Below are 17085 nucleotides of genomic sequence, written 5' to 3'. Positions count from 1 at the left end.
ATAGCTAGGAGGGCCATTTTGTTGAAGTGATACATCAGCTCCCACTTTGTCACAATGGTTCTCTCAAGTGATGCTCTGTCTTCGTTTGGAGAAAATTAGAAGTCGAACCTTTGAACCTTTATTTGATTTTGAGAAAAGATGGGGCTCGTTTGCTCGTTATTATCATTTGAGCTAATTGATAGATCTTTTTTCCACGATCTAATTGTAAATTTTTTAGTATATTTTCTTTTCTTGCTGGCGGTTTGTTGTTTATTTTTAGGAACTTTTTGTATGACGCATGACTCCGGGGTTGTACACCTAATGGGTTCTTATTTTTTCTCACTTTTTCTGCTTAGAAGGTTTTTTTTTCGTTATCACAAACTTTTTTTTCTAATCTTTAAGATAATGTCTTTTTTGAGACATTGTAAGTGTTGTTACTTCAATGTGCTCATGTTATTTCTTTTGCATAATATAACAATAAAAAGATTTGAAAAGACAGAATTTCTTGCAGGTATCTCTCCAGGTTGAATAAAGCGATGAGTTCACTGTGGTTTTAACGTTCTTCAGGGCTCTGGTCTAAGGTGGTTAAGCTCCTTCTTCCCCGCCCTTTTCAACGTTTTGTGTCATTTTCACTCATTCAAAGGACTGTGCCTCAGGCAGCTGCAATGTGTCTCTATTGTCTGACAGCGGACGAGCAAGTGAACCTTCGATGCTGTAGAGTCAGAAACCAAAGAGTTACCAGCTTGAATTGGGGCTTTGGGGCTCCAGAAAGAGATGGGAACTAGAGTTTACAAGGAGGAGGAGGAAGAGGAATCAGACCAGCAGGATGTGGCTCAAATGAAAGATCAGAAACATTCTGAAACTGTTTGATTGAAAAAAAAAGGTGGTTAATTTCTGCAAAATACTGGAGCAAATCAACAGATCAGGCCGCAAATGTGGAGAGGAATAAATAGACAACGTTTAGGCCGAGCCCCTTCAGCATGCCTAGACTGTGTACCCCTCTGCTTAGTTGCTGCCTGAACTGCAGAGTTCCTCCAGCATTTTGTGTGCGTGTATCCACATTTCCACCAACAGCAGAATCTCTTGTGTTTCATACCTGCATTTGTAAGAAGGTTCTACTTTGGCATTAGGCACGCGGAAAGTTTGATGCTATTAACTGCATTGATTATGGGAGCTGCTTTCTGCATTAAAAGAGCTGCTGAGTTTTCTACACACAAAAAAAACCTGAGGTATGGACATGGAACTGGTGCTTGCAGGAACTTATAATGGCACCGTGATTACCCAGAATGCTCTGCACAGTAATTTTCGCCGTCGCTGAAGCGCCGATCGAATACGGGCTGTTCCCGAATATCGCGCATGCGCGCAGTACACAAAGGCCGCGAGAAATCGGCTCCAGGTAAGAGATATTCCCCGGCTGCGGGTGGGGGTTTTCAACACCGTACTCGGGACAGTTGCTGTGAGCTCCGGACACCGTGAGCCGTAATCGCGGGACAGTCCTGTTCTCTTCCCTCTCTCTCAGCCCCACAACCCGTACACGGGCCCCGGGGAGCTTCCGGCTGATGAGGGAATGGGAACCGATGGATCTCTCAGACAGAGCTGAGCTCCAGCTGTCTAAATGCAAGGATTGGGAACTCGGAGAAAGGGAACAAAATCTTTTACATTAGCTGTTAAGAAAATCACCTTTGTTCTGCCTCCAATCACAAACAAGGGAAAATCTGCAGATGCTGGAAATCCAAGCAACACACACAAATTGCTGGAGGAATTCAGCATTAGTACTCTTTTCCATAGATGCTTCCTGGCCTGCTGAGTTCCTCCAGCATCTTGTGTGTGTTGCTTGTTCTACCCCCTCTTGTTCTGGACTTTTCTACCTGTGGGAACATGTTTTGACCCATTCTGTCTGGGTACATAATGATATCAAACACTTTTGTAATGAGCAACAAGTAGCTTTCATATCACAAATGTGCCAGACTACTGCCCTTCCGTTCATATTCATTGGTCATCAGTCACCTGGGGGAGGGTTCAGGGGAAATATTTATGTACAATACAGAAACTGGTATTATCTGTGTGTATTGTGGCAATGCAAAAGTTGCTGGAGAATTTGCAAGTGGGAGGAAGTGGAGTGATATTTGGAAATCTGACTTTTTAAAGTGTCATTTAGCAAGCAAATCAGATATGGACGGTGTGCAAAAGCTGGAGTGAGAAAATCCTTCATCACCCTCTACAGGCCTGCTATGTAGCTTGTGTGAGAGTGCAGATGAACTTGATCAAACCCAGTGGATACCTTATTAACAGTGATTTGCTGGCTGTTAAAATAAATACCTCTCTATTTAAAATTCAGTGTGCACATGTTGTTATCACTGGGCAAAAATTGCACAGCACAAGATTTTTCGGCACACCGATCATTACAAATTAGAGGGGACATTGATGGGAAAGTGGGAAAACTTCCAGTGTCCTTGACACCCTCACTTACAAGATGTGCATCCAGCTGCAGCTTGTAACCCTACACGTTAGGGAGTTGGAGCTGGAAATCGATGAATTCCAGATCATCTGGGATAGATATGACATAAAGAGAGGTGAGTTACACCCAAGGTGCAGGACACAGGAAACTGGAAGGGGAATGAGGTTAAATAGCCATCGCAGAGTACTCGTGTGGCCATCACACACAACAACACTTTAGAAACTGTTAGGGGGGATTACCAAGCAGAGGAATGTCAAAGGGCTGATAGGGGATTCATTAGTTCGGGAATTAAAACTAGCAGAGATCAAATATCCTCGTGGTAAGGCTTGCTAGTGCTAGTGTGTGGTGGTGGGGGGAGGATAAATTAAAGTTTCAGAGGGGATTGGAGTCAGAATGCCAGAACAGATAGCAGAGGGGGCGAATTGAAATGACTTGTATCCTTAATATACATGAGGAGTAGAAATCTTTACATTACTTCTCCATCTAAATGTGCAATATGTAATTTATAATATATCGTTTGTACATGGGACAGTCATTATAACACAGAAGTACAATTGCATCAGTATGAATTAATCAGTCTGATCGCCTGGGGGAAGAAGCTGTCCCGGAACCTGTTGGGCCTGGCTTTTATGCTGCGGTACCGTTTCCTGGATGGTAACAGCTGGAACAGTTTGTGGTTGGGGTGACTCGGGTCCCCAATGATCCTTCGGGCCTTTTTACGCACCTGTCTTTGTAAATGTCCTGAATAATGGAAAGTTCACATCTACAGATGCGCTGGGCTATCCGCACCACTCTCTGCAGGTTCCTGTGATTGAGGGAAGTACAGTTCCCACACCAGGCAGTGATGCAGCCAGTCAGGATGCTCTCAATTGTGCCCCTGTAGAAAGTTCTTAGGATTTGGGACCGATACTAGACTTCCTCAAGCATCTGAGGTGAAAGAGGCGCACAGCCACATATCACACAGCCGGTATGTACAGACCACATGAGATCCTCAGTGGTGTTTATGCCGAGGAATTTAAAGCTGTTCACTCTCTCAACCCCAGATCCATTGATGTCAATAGTGATCAGCCTGTCTCCATTCCTTCTGCTGTACAGCCGTCCCCAACCACCGGGCCGCAAAGCATGTGCTACAGGGCCGGGAGGAAACGATATGAGTCAGCTGCACCTTTCCTCATTCCCTGTCACGCACTGTTGAACTTGAACATTGGGTTGTTAACTGTCCCTTATTTGCTGGGACATCTCGTATATTGGGCTAAGTTGGTTTGTCGCATACGGATTGTCCCATATTTCCCCCGCTAAGGTAGAGTGTTCCTATGAAACGATTCATGCTGAAATGGCGTGAAGCAAAGAAGCAGTTACCATTAATGGGAAAAATTTATGAGCATTCCCAGACCCAAAAATTAACCTACCAAATCATACCAAGTAACATATAAAACCTAAAATAACACTAACATGTACAAATGTAGTAAAAGCAGGAATGATATGATAAGTACACAGCCTATATAAGATGAAAATAATGTATGTACAGTGTATTCAGGAAGATTAAGCCAAAGCCGATTTGCGGGAAAAAAAATCGGCACGTACGCGCATGCACACACAGTGCCAACGCAAGGCTTCATGGTCATTGTAGTCTTTCTCAGGGTAAACACAAGTGACCCATATTTGACTGCTACTTTTGTCCCTTATTTGGGAGTGAGAGAGTCGGCAACCCTAACTGTAAAAGACATGCTGAGGTGAGTTTAACCCTACTCGAACACTACCCACCGCCCTCAGGTCGGCCGGTCCGCAAGAATATTGTCAATATTAAACGGTCCGCGGTGCAAAAAAGGTCGGGGACCCCTGCTGTAGTACACAACCACTTCCTTTGTTTTTGTGACATTGAGGGAGAGGTTGCTTTCTTGACACCCAGACAGGTGTTGTTCAGACAAATTCTTCAGCAATCAAAAGGTTGAGCATGGTGTGATGAATGTGCTGAGCTGTGTATATCACAATGCAGGAAGCATCATTGGAAAACCAGATGAGCTCAGGGCATGGAAACATGATATTGTCGCCATTACTGGGACCTGCTTGCACCCAACGGTCTGAGGGATTTAGAGGAACAAATTTGTAGAGAGATCACAGACCATGCCAAGAAACAAAGGTTGATTCAGTCAGTGATTATAATTTTCCATATACTGACTGGGACTCCCATACTTAAAAGGACTAGATGGGGTAGAGTTTGTCAAACGTGCCCTTAATCAGTACATAGAAGTCCTGATGTCGAGGTGTTCAATAAGCTGTCAGGGAATGATCCAGGGCTGGTGACAGAAATTAGTAATCATAATACTATGAGATTCAAAGTAAGTATGGAAAAAGAGAGGTCTGGACCATGAGTTGAGATTCTAAATTGAAGAAAGGTTAATTTTGACGGTATCAGAAAGGATCTAGAGGAACAGATTTGTAGAGAGATTGCAGACTGTGCCAAGAAACAAATGCTGATGTGATTATAACTTTCCAAATATTGACTGTCTCCCATACTGTAAAAGGTCTAGCTGGGGTAGAGTTTGTCAAATGTGTCCTTAATCAGCATGTAGAATTCCCAACGTAGAAGTGTGCAATAAGCTATTAGGAAATGATCCAGGGCTAGTGACAGAAATTAGTGTATGGGAACACTTGGTGTCTGGTGATCATAATGCCATGAGATTCCAAGTAAATATGGAAAAAGAGAGGTCTGGACCACGGGTTGAGATTCTAAATTGGAGAAAGGTCAATTTTGATGGTATCAGAAAGGATCTGACAAGTGTGGATTGGGACAGGCTGTTTCCTGGCAAAGGAGTACTTGGTAAGTGGGTGTCCTTCAGAAGTGGAATTTTGAATGTGTAGCGTTTGTATGTGCCTGTCAAATTAAAAGTTGAAAGGCAACTGGTGCAGGGAACCTTGGTTTTCTAGAGATATTGAGGCCCCGGATATTTTGTTCCTCTAAATGCCTCAGACTGTTGGGTGCTACCAAGACTCATTAATGACTACAAATCATAATTCAATGCCCTGAGCATATCTGATTTTTTTTTAGTTGTCTTCTGTTAGTTTTAAAAACTTTCCAATAGTTTTTGTTCTATTATTTGCCCTCTCTTTGGCTTTTATGTTGGCTTTGGCTTCTCATTTGTGTCCTCCTGCCTATCCAATGCTTCCACTTCTTTGGGATGTATCGATCACTCAGCTCCTGAATTGCTCCCAGAAACTTCAGCCATTACTGCTTCATCGTCATTCCTACCAGTCTCCCCTTCCAATCAAGTTTGGCCAGCTTCTCTGTCAAAGAAACATGGAAAAGTTCTGTTAAACAGGTCATTCAGCCCATCGAGACAATGCTGAAAATATTTAAACTCTCTAATGCAACATCCCGCACTGGGACCACAGCCCTCCATACCCCTACCATCCAGGTACCCATCCAAACTTCTCTTAAATGGTCAAATTCAGCTGGCACGAGCCACTTGTGCTGGCATCTCATTCCACACTCTCACAACAATTTCAGTGAAGAGTTTTTCCACAGGTTCCCCTTGAATTTTCACCTTCCCCACTTACCCATGACTTCTGGTTGTCATCCCACCCAATCTCTGTGGAAAAAGCTACTTGCATTCACCCTATCTGTACCCTCATAATTGTGTATACTTCCAACAAATCCTCAAAGCAATGTATAATTAATCAGAGTCTTTTTCACATGTATAAGATGATGAGGGGCATTGATCATGTGGATAGCCAGAGACTTTTTCCCAGGGCTCAAATGGCTAACACGAGGGGACACAGATTTAAGGTGCTTGAAAATGTGTACCAAGGGGATGTCAGGGGTAAGTTTTTCCACAGAGAGTGGTGGGTGCATGGAATGCACTGCCAGCGATGGCGGTAGAGGTGGATACAATAGGGTCTTTTAAGAGACTTTTGGATAGGTACATGAAGCTTAGAAAAGTAGAGGTCTACGTGCTAGGGAAATTTTACGCAGCTTCTAGAGTAGGTTACACGGTCGGCACAACTTTGTGGGCTGAAGGCTCTGTAATATGTTGTAGATTTCTATGTTCTATGTCAAACAGCGAAACAAGATTGGCTGTTCTCCAATCCTCTGGTACCTCCTCCTGTCACCAACGATGATTTAATTATCTCTGCTAGGGGCCCTGACAATTTCTACACTTACCTCCCGTAGGGTCCGAGGGAGCACCTTGTCATGCCCTGGAGATTTATCCACCCTAATCTGCCTCATGATAGCAAACATCTCCTCTTCTTCAATCTGTACAGGGTCCACAATGTTAATGCTGTTTCCCACACTTCGATAGACTCCGTGTCCATCGCCTGAGTAATAGAGATGATCTTCCCCATCTGCTTTGGTTTCAAACATGAATTACCATTCTGGTCTTCCAGAGGACCAACTTTGTCCCTTGCAATACATTTGATCTTAATCTATCTCTAGAATCCTTGAGGGTTATCCTTCATCTTTTCTGTGAGGGCAACCTCATGCCTTATTTAGACATCCTGATTTATTTCCTATGTGTTTCCTTGCATTTCTTATACTCCATAAGAACCTGCCTGCCTTTCCCTGTTATGCAACTCCATTTTGTGCTTCACCAGGGTCTCAATATCTCTTGAAAACCAAGGATCCCTACAGTTTCTAATCTTTACCTTTTATTCTGACAAGCACATACTCGCTTTCTACTTCCAAAATTTTGCTTTGAAGGCCTCAATTTACCAAGCACACCTTTGCCATAAAGCAGCCTGTCCCAGTCCACAGTTGCCAGATCCCAGTGTCATAATTCCAGGTGTTGATCCATGCCTTGAACACATCCGCCTTTCCTACGCTGCTCCTGGTATTGAAATATACAGGACTCAGCATATTCACTGCACCATGCTCAACTTTTTCATTCCTGACTTTGTCTGAGGACTGAACAACATCTGTCTCCACAACCCCTCCACTATCTGTTCTGTTATTCAGGCTCCCATTCCCCCTGTCAACTTTAGTTTAGTCATAGTCATACTTTATTGATCCCGGGGGAAATTGGTTTTTGTTACAGTTGCACCATAAATAATAAATAGTAATGGAAATAGTAATAGTAATATTACTATTAGTAAATAGTAATAGTCATAGAAATAATAATAGTAATAGAATAGTAATAGAAAATAGAAATAAATAGTTAAATAGTAATATGTAAATTATGCCAGTAAATTATAAGTCCAGGACCAGCCTATTGGCTCAGGGTGTCTGACCCTCCAAGGGAGGAGTTGTAAAGTTTGATGGCCACAGGCAGGAATGACTTCCTATGACGCTCTGTGCTGCATCTCGGTGGAATGAGTCTCTGGCTGAATGTACTCCTGTGCCCACCCAGTACATTATGTAGTGGAATGGATACATTGACCAAGATGGCATGCAACTTAGACAGCATCCTCTTTTTAACCCCCCACCCCTACCCCCACCTCCCACCATGCAGCTCTATCACCCCTTTGGCTTTCATCTCTCAGATCAATAAAAAGGGGGTGCATACCAATTGGATGAGACACTGGTTTTGGGAGAAGCTGGAGTGTGGTAGCAGATGGTTGCCTCTCTGACCAGAGGCCTGTGACTAGTGGTGTGCCACAGGGATCAGTGCTGGATCTGTTGTTGTTTGTCATCCATATCAGTAATCTGGATGATAACGTGGTTAGCTGGATCAGCAAATTTATGGATGAAACCAAGACTGGGGATTCAGTGGACTGCGAGAAGACTATCATGGCTTGCAGTGCGAACTGGACCAGCTGGAAAAATGGCTTGAGAAATGGAAAAAAGAATTTAATGCAGACAAGTGCGAGGTGTTGAACTTTGGTAGGATCTGCAAGTGTAGGTTTTACACAGTGACTGGTAGGGCACTGAGGAGTGTTGTAGAAGAAAGGGATCTTGGAATACAGGTCTATATTTCACTGACACTGGTGTCACAGGTGGATACGGACGGAAAGAAAGATTTTGGCACATTGGCATTCATAAACCAAAGTACTGAATACAGGAGATGGATGTTGTCTTGACCTTGTACAAGACAATGGTGAGGCCTAATTTGAAGTATTGTGTGCATTTTTGGTCACCAATCTGCAGGAAAGATGTAAAAGAGTATGAAAGATTTCGCAGAAAATTTGCAAGTATGTTGCCAGGTCTGGAGGACTTGGGTTACAAGGAGAGATTGAACAGGTCAGGACTTTATTCCTTGGAATGTAGAAGATTAATGTGAGATTTGATGGAGGTATACCACAATTATGAGTGTTATAGACAATAGGTGCAAGAGTAGGCCATTCAGCCCTTCGAGCCAGCACCACCATTCACCGTGATCATGGCTGATCATCCACAATCAGTACCCTTTTCCTGCCTTCTCCCCATATCCCTTCACTCCGTTATTTTTAAGAGCTCTATCTAACTCTTTCTTGAAAGAATCCAGAGCATTGGCCTCCACTGCCTTCTGAAGCAGAGCATTCTACAAAGCCACAACCCTCGGTGTGAAAAAGTTTTTCCTCAACTCCGTTCTAAATTGTCTACCCCTTATTCTTAAACTGTGGCCTCTGGTTCTGGACTCCCCCAACATCGGGAACATGTTTCCTGCCTCTAGCGTGTTTAATCCCTTAATAATCTTATATGTTTTGATCAGATCCCCTCTCATCCTTCTAAATTCCAGTGTATACAACCCCAATCGCTCCAATCTTTCAACATATGACAGTACCCCCCATCCCGGGAATTAACCTTGTGAACCTACCCTGCACTCCCTCAATAGTTATAATGTCCTTTCTCAAATTTGGAGACCAAAACTGTACACAATACTCCAGGTGTGGTCTCACCAGGGCCCTGTACAACTGCAGAAGGACCTCTTTGCTCCTATACTCAACTCCCCTTGTTATGAAGGCCAACATGCCATTAGCTTTCTTCACTGCCTGCTGTACCTGCATGCTTACTTTCATTGACTGACGAACAAGGACACCTAGATCTCGTTGTACTTCCCCTTTTCCTAACTTGACACCATTCAGATAGTAATCTGCCTTCCTGTTCTTGCCACCAAAGTGGATAACCTCACATTTATCCACATTAAACTGCATTGCCATGCATCTGCCCACTCACCCAACCTGTCCAAGTCACCCTGCATTCTCATAACCTCCTCCTCACATTTCACACTGCCACCCAGCTTTGTGTCATCTGCAAATTTGCTAATGTTACTTTTAATCCCTTCATCTAAATCATTAATGTATATTGTAAATAGCTGTGGTCCCAGCACCGAGCCTTGCGGTACCCCACTAGTCACTGCCTGCCATTCTGAAAAGGACCCATTAATCCCTACTCTTTGGTTCCTGTCTGCCAACCAATTTTCTATCCATGTCAGTACCCTACCCTCAATACAATTTTCTGTAATTTTGCACACTAACCTCCTATGTGGGACCTTATCAAAGGCTTTCTGAAAGTCCAGTTACACTACATCTACTGGCTTTCCCATGTCCATTTTCATAGTTACATTCTCAAAAAATTCCAGAAGCTTAGTCAAGCATGATTTCCCCTTCGTAAATCCATGCTGACTCAGACCCATCCTGCTGCTGCTATCCAAATATGCCGCTATTTCATCTTTTATAACTGATTCCAGCATCTTCCCCACCACTGATGTCAGACTAACTGGTCTATAATTGCCTGTTTTCTCTCTCCCTCCTTCCTTAAAAAGTGGGATAACATTAGCTACCCTCCAATCCGCAGGAACTGATCCTGAATCTATAGAACATTGGAAAATTATTACCAATGCATCCACAATTTCCAGAGCCACCTCCTTAAGTACCCTGGGATGCAGACCATCAGGCCCTGGGGATTTATCAGCCTTCAGTCCCATCAGTTTACACAACACCATTTTCTGCCTGATGCAGATTTCCTATAGATAGGGTTATTGCAAGCTGGCTTTTACACTGAGATTGGATGGGACGACAACCAGAGACCATGCGTTAGATTAGATTATGAGAACACTCAGTCCTCTTTTATTGTCATTTAGAAATGCATACATGCATTAAGAAATGATACAATGTTTCTCCAGAGTGATATCACAGAAAACAGGACAAACCAAAGACTAACACTGACAGAACCACATAATTATAACATATAGTTACAGCAGTGCAAAGCAATGCCATAGTTTGATGAGGAACAAACCATGGGCACGGTAAATAAATTCTCAAAAGTCCCCGAGTCCCTGAAAGCAGGCGGCAAAAGGGAGAAACTCCCTGCCATAAACCTCCAGGCACCGTCAACTTGCCGATGCCTTGGAAGCAGCCGACCACAGCCGACACTGAGTCCATCCGTCCGAAAACTTTGAGCTTCCGACCCGCCTCTCCGATACAGCCTCCCGAACGCCTTCGACCTCGCCCTGGCCACTGAAACACACAGAGCCGAGGACTTCGGGGCCTTCTGCTCCGTAGATTCCGGTTACCACACAGTAGCAGCGGCAGCGAAGCGGGCATTTCAGAAGTTTTCCAGATGTTTCTCCGTACTCTCACGTCCGTCTCCATCAAATCAGAATTGTGCACGGTCCCCTACTTGACAGATAACAGCCATCACCACCGAAGTGGCCACACACTGCCGTCACGCCGCCATCTTCTCCTCCCCACATTGTAGGGTTAGGGGTAAAAGGTGAAACATTGAGGGGAACGTGAGGGAAAACTTCTTCACACAGACGGTCATCCGGGTGTGGAATGAGCAGCCAGCTCAAGTGGTGCATGCGAGCTCAATTTCAACATTTAAGAGGTTTGTATAGGTACCTGGATGGTAGGGGTACAGGAGTAGATAGTTTAAATAGTTCAGTAAAAACTAGATGGGCCAAAGGGCCTGTTTCTGTGTTGTCCTTTTCTGTGACTCTGTGACAAGAACCTTAGATAATACTAACAGTCCCTCGGATTCATTTTAACAGCTGTGCAGACCAACCATACATCTGAGTAGGAGATACTTACATGGCATTAAAACAGCAGCACTTTAAATTAACAGAACATAAAAGAAAATCCCAGCTGCACGTCAACAAAGGCTATTTGTGTGAGAGTGTTTCAGTTACTGTGGGGCCAGGAACCCATGCAGCCTCAGTGGGAACAGGGAGTAATACCAATGGAGAGAGTCAAACTGAGCCAGGTGACAGATTGGAGATGGCAGAAATGCCCCATTCTTATAGCGACAGGAAGAGCATCAGAGAGTTTGATGGGTATTCCAGATACCAGCACTGTGCCCAGTTACAAGATAATTTCTCTCTCCAACTTGGGTTGAACCTCACTGTAACAGTGTGATGTCAGATCACACTTTGGCAAACAATAGTGATCTCATCTGAAATGTTGTCCTTCACCCATTGATGGATTTTGTAAATCTTTTTACAGCTTAAAAAACGACGAGGAATTTGTCTGCGAATTCAAACACAACACACCAGTTTTGCTGTCTCTGTCTTTGTATTTAAGAAGTGGAGCAAGGGATTCAATCGACCATCCTTCCTGCTCGCACTGTGGGGAGGGATTCACTCGGTCGTTTGACTAATGGCTCACCAGCAAGTTCACACTGGGGAAAGGCCATTCATCTGCTCAGACTGTGGGAAGGGATTCACTAAATCATCTCACCTACTGAGTCACCAGTCAGTTCACAATGCAGTGAGGGATTTCACCTGCTCAGTCTGTGGGAAGAGATTCACTCAGTCATCCAACCTACAGAGACACCATCGAGTTCACACTGGGGAGAAGCCGTTCACCTGCTCAGACTGTGGAAAGGAATTCACTCGATCATCTAACCTACAGAGTCACCAGCGAGTTCACACTGGGGAGAAGCTGTTCACCTGCTCAGACTGTGGGAAAGGATTCACACAGGCATCTCACCTACTAAGACACCAGTCAGTTCACAAAGGGGAGAGGCCGTTCACCTGTTCAGACTGTGGGAAGACATTCACTCAGTTATCCAACCTACAGAGTCACCAACGAGTTCACACTGGGGAGAAGCCATTCACCTGCTCAGACTGTGGAAAGGGATTCACTCAGTCATCCACCCTATTGGCACACCAGTCAGTTCACACTGGGGAGTGGAGGTTCACCTGCTCAGAATGTGGGAAAGGATTCACTCAGTCATCTGAGCTACTGGCACACCAGTCAGTTCACACCGGGGAGTGGCCATTCACCTGCTCAGACTGTGGGAAAGGCTTCATTCGGTCATCTGATCTGCGGGCACATCAGCGAGTTCACACCGGGGAGAGGCCGTTCACCTGCTCAGACTGTGGGAAGACATTCACTCATGCATCCAACCTACAAAGACACCAGCGAGTTCACACTGGGGAGAGGCTGTTCACTTGCTCAGTCTGTGGGAAGAGATTCTCTCGGTCATCCAACCTACAAAGACACCTGCGAGTTCACACTGGGGAGAGGCTGTTCACTTGCTCAGTCTGTGGGAAGAGATTCTCTCGGTCATCCAACCTACAAAGACACCAGCGAGTTCACACTGGAGAGAGGCCGATCACTTTGGGAAGAGATTCTCTCAGTCATCTCAGCTGAATGTGTATCATTGAGTTCACACTGGGGAGAGGCCGTTCACCTGCTGTGAATGTGGGAAGGGATTCACTCAGTAATCTAAACTTGTGATACACTACCGGGTTCACACTATGGAGAAGGTTTCAATAAGCTGCATGCTGGATATTTGTCAACACAAAATAATCTGCAGATGCTGGGGTCAAAGCAACACCCACAACGCGCTGGAGGAACTCAGCAGGTCGGGCAGCATCCATGGAAAAGATCGGCCGACGTTTCGGGCCGGAACCCTTCATCAGGACTGTAGAGGGAAGGGGCAGAAGCCCTATAAAGAAGGTGGGGGGAGGGTGGGAAAGCGAAGGCTGGTAGGTTCCAGGTGAAAAACCAGTAAGGGGAAAGATAAAGGGGTGGGGAAGGGGAAGCAGGGATGGGATAGGCAGGAAAGGTGAGGAAGGAATAGGGGAAAACACAATGGATAGTGGAAGGAGGTGGAACCATGAGGGAGGTGGTGGGCAGCTGTGGGAAGGGGCAGAGTGACATAGGGATAGAGGAAAGGAGGAGGACGGAATTATAGGAAGTTGGAGGATTCTATGTTCGTACCAAGGGGCTGGAGACTACCTAGACGTTATATGAGGTGTTACTCCTCCAACCTGAGTTTAGCCTCATCATGGCAGTAGAGGAGGCCATATATGGACATATCTGAATGGGAGTGAGAAGCAGAGTTGAGGTGGGTGGCTACTGGGAGATCCTGTCTGTTGTTGTCCCAGTCCACAGTTGCCAGATCCTAGTGTCATAATTGCAGGTGTTGATCGATGTACTGAACAGATCAGCTTTTCCTACGCTGCTCCTTATATTGAAATATACAGGGCTCAGCATATTCACTGCACCATGCTCAACGTTTTCATTCCTGACTTTGTCTGAGGAATGAGCAACATCTATCTCCACAACTCCTTCACTATCTGTTCTGTTATTCAGGCTCCCATTCTCCCTGCAACTTCAGTTTAACCCCCCTACCCCCACCTCCCACCGTGCAGCTCTGTCACCCCTTTGGCTGTCATCTCCCAGATCAATAAAAAGGAGGTGCATACCAGATACAGGTAAATAGGAACAAATGGGGTACTTATGAAATACAGGAAATTCAAGTGAACACTTACGAAAGAAATAAAAGAAGGCATGAAGTTGTCCCAGCAGACAAGGTGAAGGAGAATCCTCAGGGATTCTGCAGATATGTTAAGAGCAAAAAGACTGCACGGGAAAAAAAATAGTCCTCTGGAAGATCAGAATGGTAATCCATATGAGGAGACAAAATAGATGGGGGAGAATTTAAATATTATTTTTGCATCTGTATTTACTCAGGAGATGGTCACAGAGTCTTATAGAGGTGAGGCAAAGCAGGATCAACTTCATGGACCCTGTACAGGTAACAGAAGTGGAGGTGTTTGCTGCCTTAAGGCAAATTAACGTAGATAAATCCCCAGGGTTTGACAAGTTGTTCCCTGGGACTCTGCGGAAGACAAGTGCAGAAACTGTCGGGGCCCAAGCACAGATATTTAAATCATTCTCAGTGACAGGTGATGGACTGGAGGATTGAAGGATAGCCAATGTTGTTCCACTGTTCAAAAAAGGCTCTAAAAATAAACGAGGAAATCTTACATTGGTGAGCTTGACATCAGTAGTGGGAAAGTTATTGGAACATATGTGCAGAAACCGTATATATAAGTATTTGAATAGATGTGTTCTGATTAAGGATAGGCAGCATGGCTTTGTGCATGGTAGGTCATGTCTAACCAATCTTATAGAGTCTCTCGAGAATGTTATCAGGAAAGTGGATGAAGGCAAGACAGTGAAGTTAAAGTCTCATATGGGAGGTTGGTCAAGAAGATTCAGTCAGTCAGCACTCAAGATCAGATAGTAAACTGAATGAGACACTGGTTTTGGGAGAAGCCAGAGTGTGGTAGCAGATGGTTGCCTCTCTGACCAGAGGACTGTGACTAGTGGTGTGCCACAGGGATCAGTGCTGGATCTGTTGTTGTTTGTCATCTGTTTCAGATATCGGGATGATAACATGGTTAGCTGGATCAGCAGATTTATGGATGAAACCAAGACTGGGGATTCAGCGGACTGCGGGAAGACTATCACGGCTTGCAGTGTGAACTGGACCAGCTGGAAAAATGGCTTGAGAAATGGAAAAAAGAATTTAATGCAGACAAGTGCGAAGTATTGTACTTTGGTAGGACCTACCAGTGTAGGTCTTACACAGTGACTGGTAGGGCACTGAGGAGTGTTGTTGAAGAAAGGGATCTGGGAATGCAGGTCTATATTTCACTGACACTGGTGTCACAGGTGGATAGGGACGGAAAGAAAGATTTTGGCACATTGGCCTTCATAAACCAATGTACTGAGTACAGGAGATGGATGTTATGTTGATGTTGTACAAGACATTGGTGAGACCTAATTTGTAGTATTGTGTGCAGTTTTGGTCACCAACCTACAGGAAAGATGTAAAAGAGTTTGAAAGAGTTCAGAGAAAATTCACAACGATGTTGTCAGGTCTGGAGGACTTGGGTTATAAGGAAAGATTGAACAGGTCAGGACTTTATTCCTTGGAACATCGAAGATTGAGGGGAGATTTGCTGGAGGTAAACCACAATTAAGAGGGGTATAGATAGGGTAAATGCAAGCTGGCTTTTACCACTGAGATTGGGTAGGACTATAACCAGAGGCCATGGGTTAAGGGTGAAAGGTGAAATGTTAAGGGGAAAATGAGGGGAAACTTCTTAACACAGACGGTCATCTGGGTGTGGAGAGAGCAGCCAGCACAAATGGTGCATGCGAGCTCGATTGCAACATGTTAAGGGTTTGTATAGGTACCTGGATGGTAGGGGTATGGGAGTAGAAAGTTTAAATAGCTTGGCACCAACTAGATGGGCCAAAGAGTCTGTTTCTGTGTTGTACTTTTCAATGACTCTGACAAGAACCTTAAATAATACTAATATTCACTCTAATTCCTTTTAACAGCTGTGCAGACCAACCATACATCTGAGTAGGAGATATTTACATGGCGTTAAAACTGTGGCACTTTAAATTAATAGTACATACAAGAAAATCCCAGCTGCACGTCAACAAGGGCTATTTGTGTGAGAATGTTTCAGTTACTGGGGCCAGGAACCGATGCAGCTCAGTGGGAACAGGGAATAATACCAATGGAGAGAGTCAAACTGAGCCAGGTGACAGATTGGAGATGGCAGAAATGCCCCATTCCTATAGAGACAGGAAGAGCATAAGAGAGTTTGATGGTCATTTCAGATACCAGCACTGTGCCCAGTTAGAAGATGATTTCTCTCTCCAACTTGGGTTGAACCTCACTGTAACAGTGTGATGTCAGTTCACGCATTAGCGACTGAAGTGATCTCATCTGAAATGTTGTCCTTCAGCCATTGATGGATTTTGTAAATCTTTTTACAGGTTAAAAATGACTAGAAATTTGTCTCCGGGAATCTCGAACACAGCACGCCAGTTTTGCTGCCTTTGGCCAGATATTTAAGAAGTGGAGCAAGGGATTCACTCGATCATCCTTCCTGCTCAGACTGTGGGGAGGGATTCACTCGATCATCTGACCAACTGGCACGTCCGTCAGTTTACATAGGGGAGAGGCCATTCCCCTGCTCAGACTGTGGGAATGGATTCACTCGTTCATCTCAACTGAAGGTACATCAGTAAGTTCACACTGAGCAAGGCCATTTGCCTGTTCTGTGCGTGAGAAGGGATTCAGTTGGTCTTCCAACCTGTGGACACACCAGTCAGTTCTAACTGGGCAAAGGCTGGTCATCTGCTGAATTTGTGGGGAAGGATTCACTTCGGTCATCTGACCTAATGGCACACGAGCGAGTTCACACCGGGGAGCAGCCGTTCACCTGCTCAGACTGTGGAAAGGGATTCACTAAGTCATCCACCCTATAGAGTCATCAGCGAGTTCACACTGGAGAGAGGCCGTTCACCTGCTCAGACTGTGGGAAGGGATTCACTCAGTCATCTGGACTATTGGTACCCCAGCGTGTTCACACTGGAGAGAGAACGTTCACCTGCTCGGACTGTGGAAAGGGATTCACTTTATTACATCACCTACAGAGTCACCAGCGAGTTCATACTGGAAAGAGGCCGTTCAC

The 17085-nt window shown here is 44.8% G+C and overlaps 1 protein-coding gene across 2 annotated transcripts; it reads left to right on the top strand.

The window, feature by feature from the left end:
- The first annotated feature begins 1321 nt into the window (after window positions 1-1321).
- Window positions 1322-16974, top strand: LOC140207052 (uncharacterized). 2 transcript variants are annotated; one of them, XR_011888474.1, is made up of 3 exons: window positions 1322-1375; window positions 11795-13160; window positions 16385-16974. XR_011888474.1 is itself a non-coding variant. In XM_072275375.1 (2 exons), the coding sequence occupies exon 2, from the start codon at window positions 11948-11950 to the stop codon at window positions 12944-12946; it is 999 nt and encodes a 332-aa protein (XP_072131476.1). In that variant the 5' UTR covers window positions 1322-1375; window positions 11795-11947; the 3' UTR covers window positions 12947-13232. The 2 variants fall into 2 exon arrangements, 1 of the variants encoding a protein (XP_072131476.1); XM_072275375.1 differs by lacking the exon at window positions 16385-16974 and having other exon boundaries at window positions 11795-13232.
- Window positions 16975-17085: the final 111 nt, after the last annotated feature.

Source organism: Mobula birostris, chromosome 13 (assembly GCF_030028105.1).
Source record: "Mobula birostris isolate sMobBir1 chromosome 13, sMobBir1.hap1, whole genome shotgun sequence".
NCBI classification, from domain to species: Eukaryota; Metazoa; Chordata; class Chondrichthyes; order Myliobatiformes; family Myliobatidae; genus Mobula; species Mobula birostris.
Note: the sequence above shows the minus strand (reverse complement) of the source record. Positions and strands in the feature narration are given on the sequence as shown.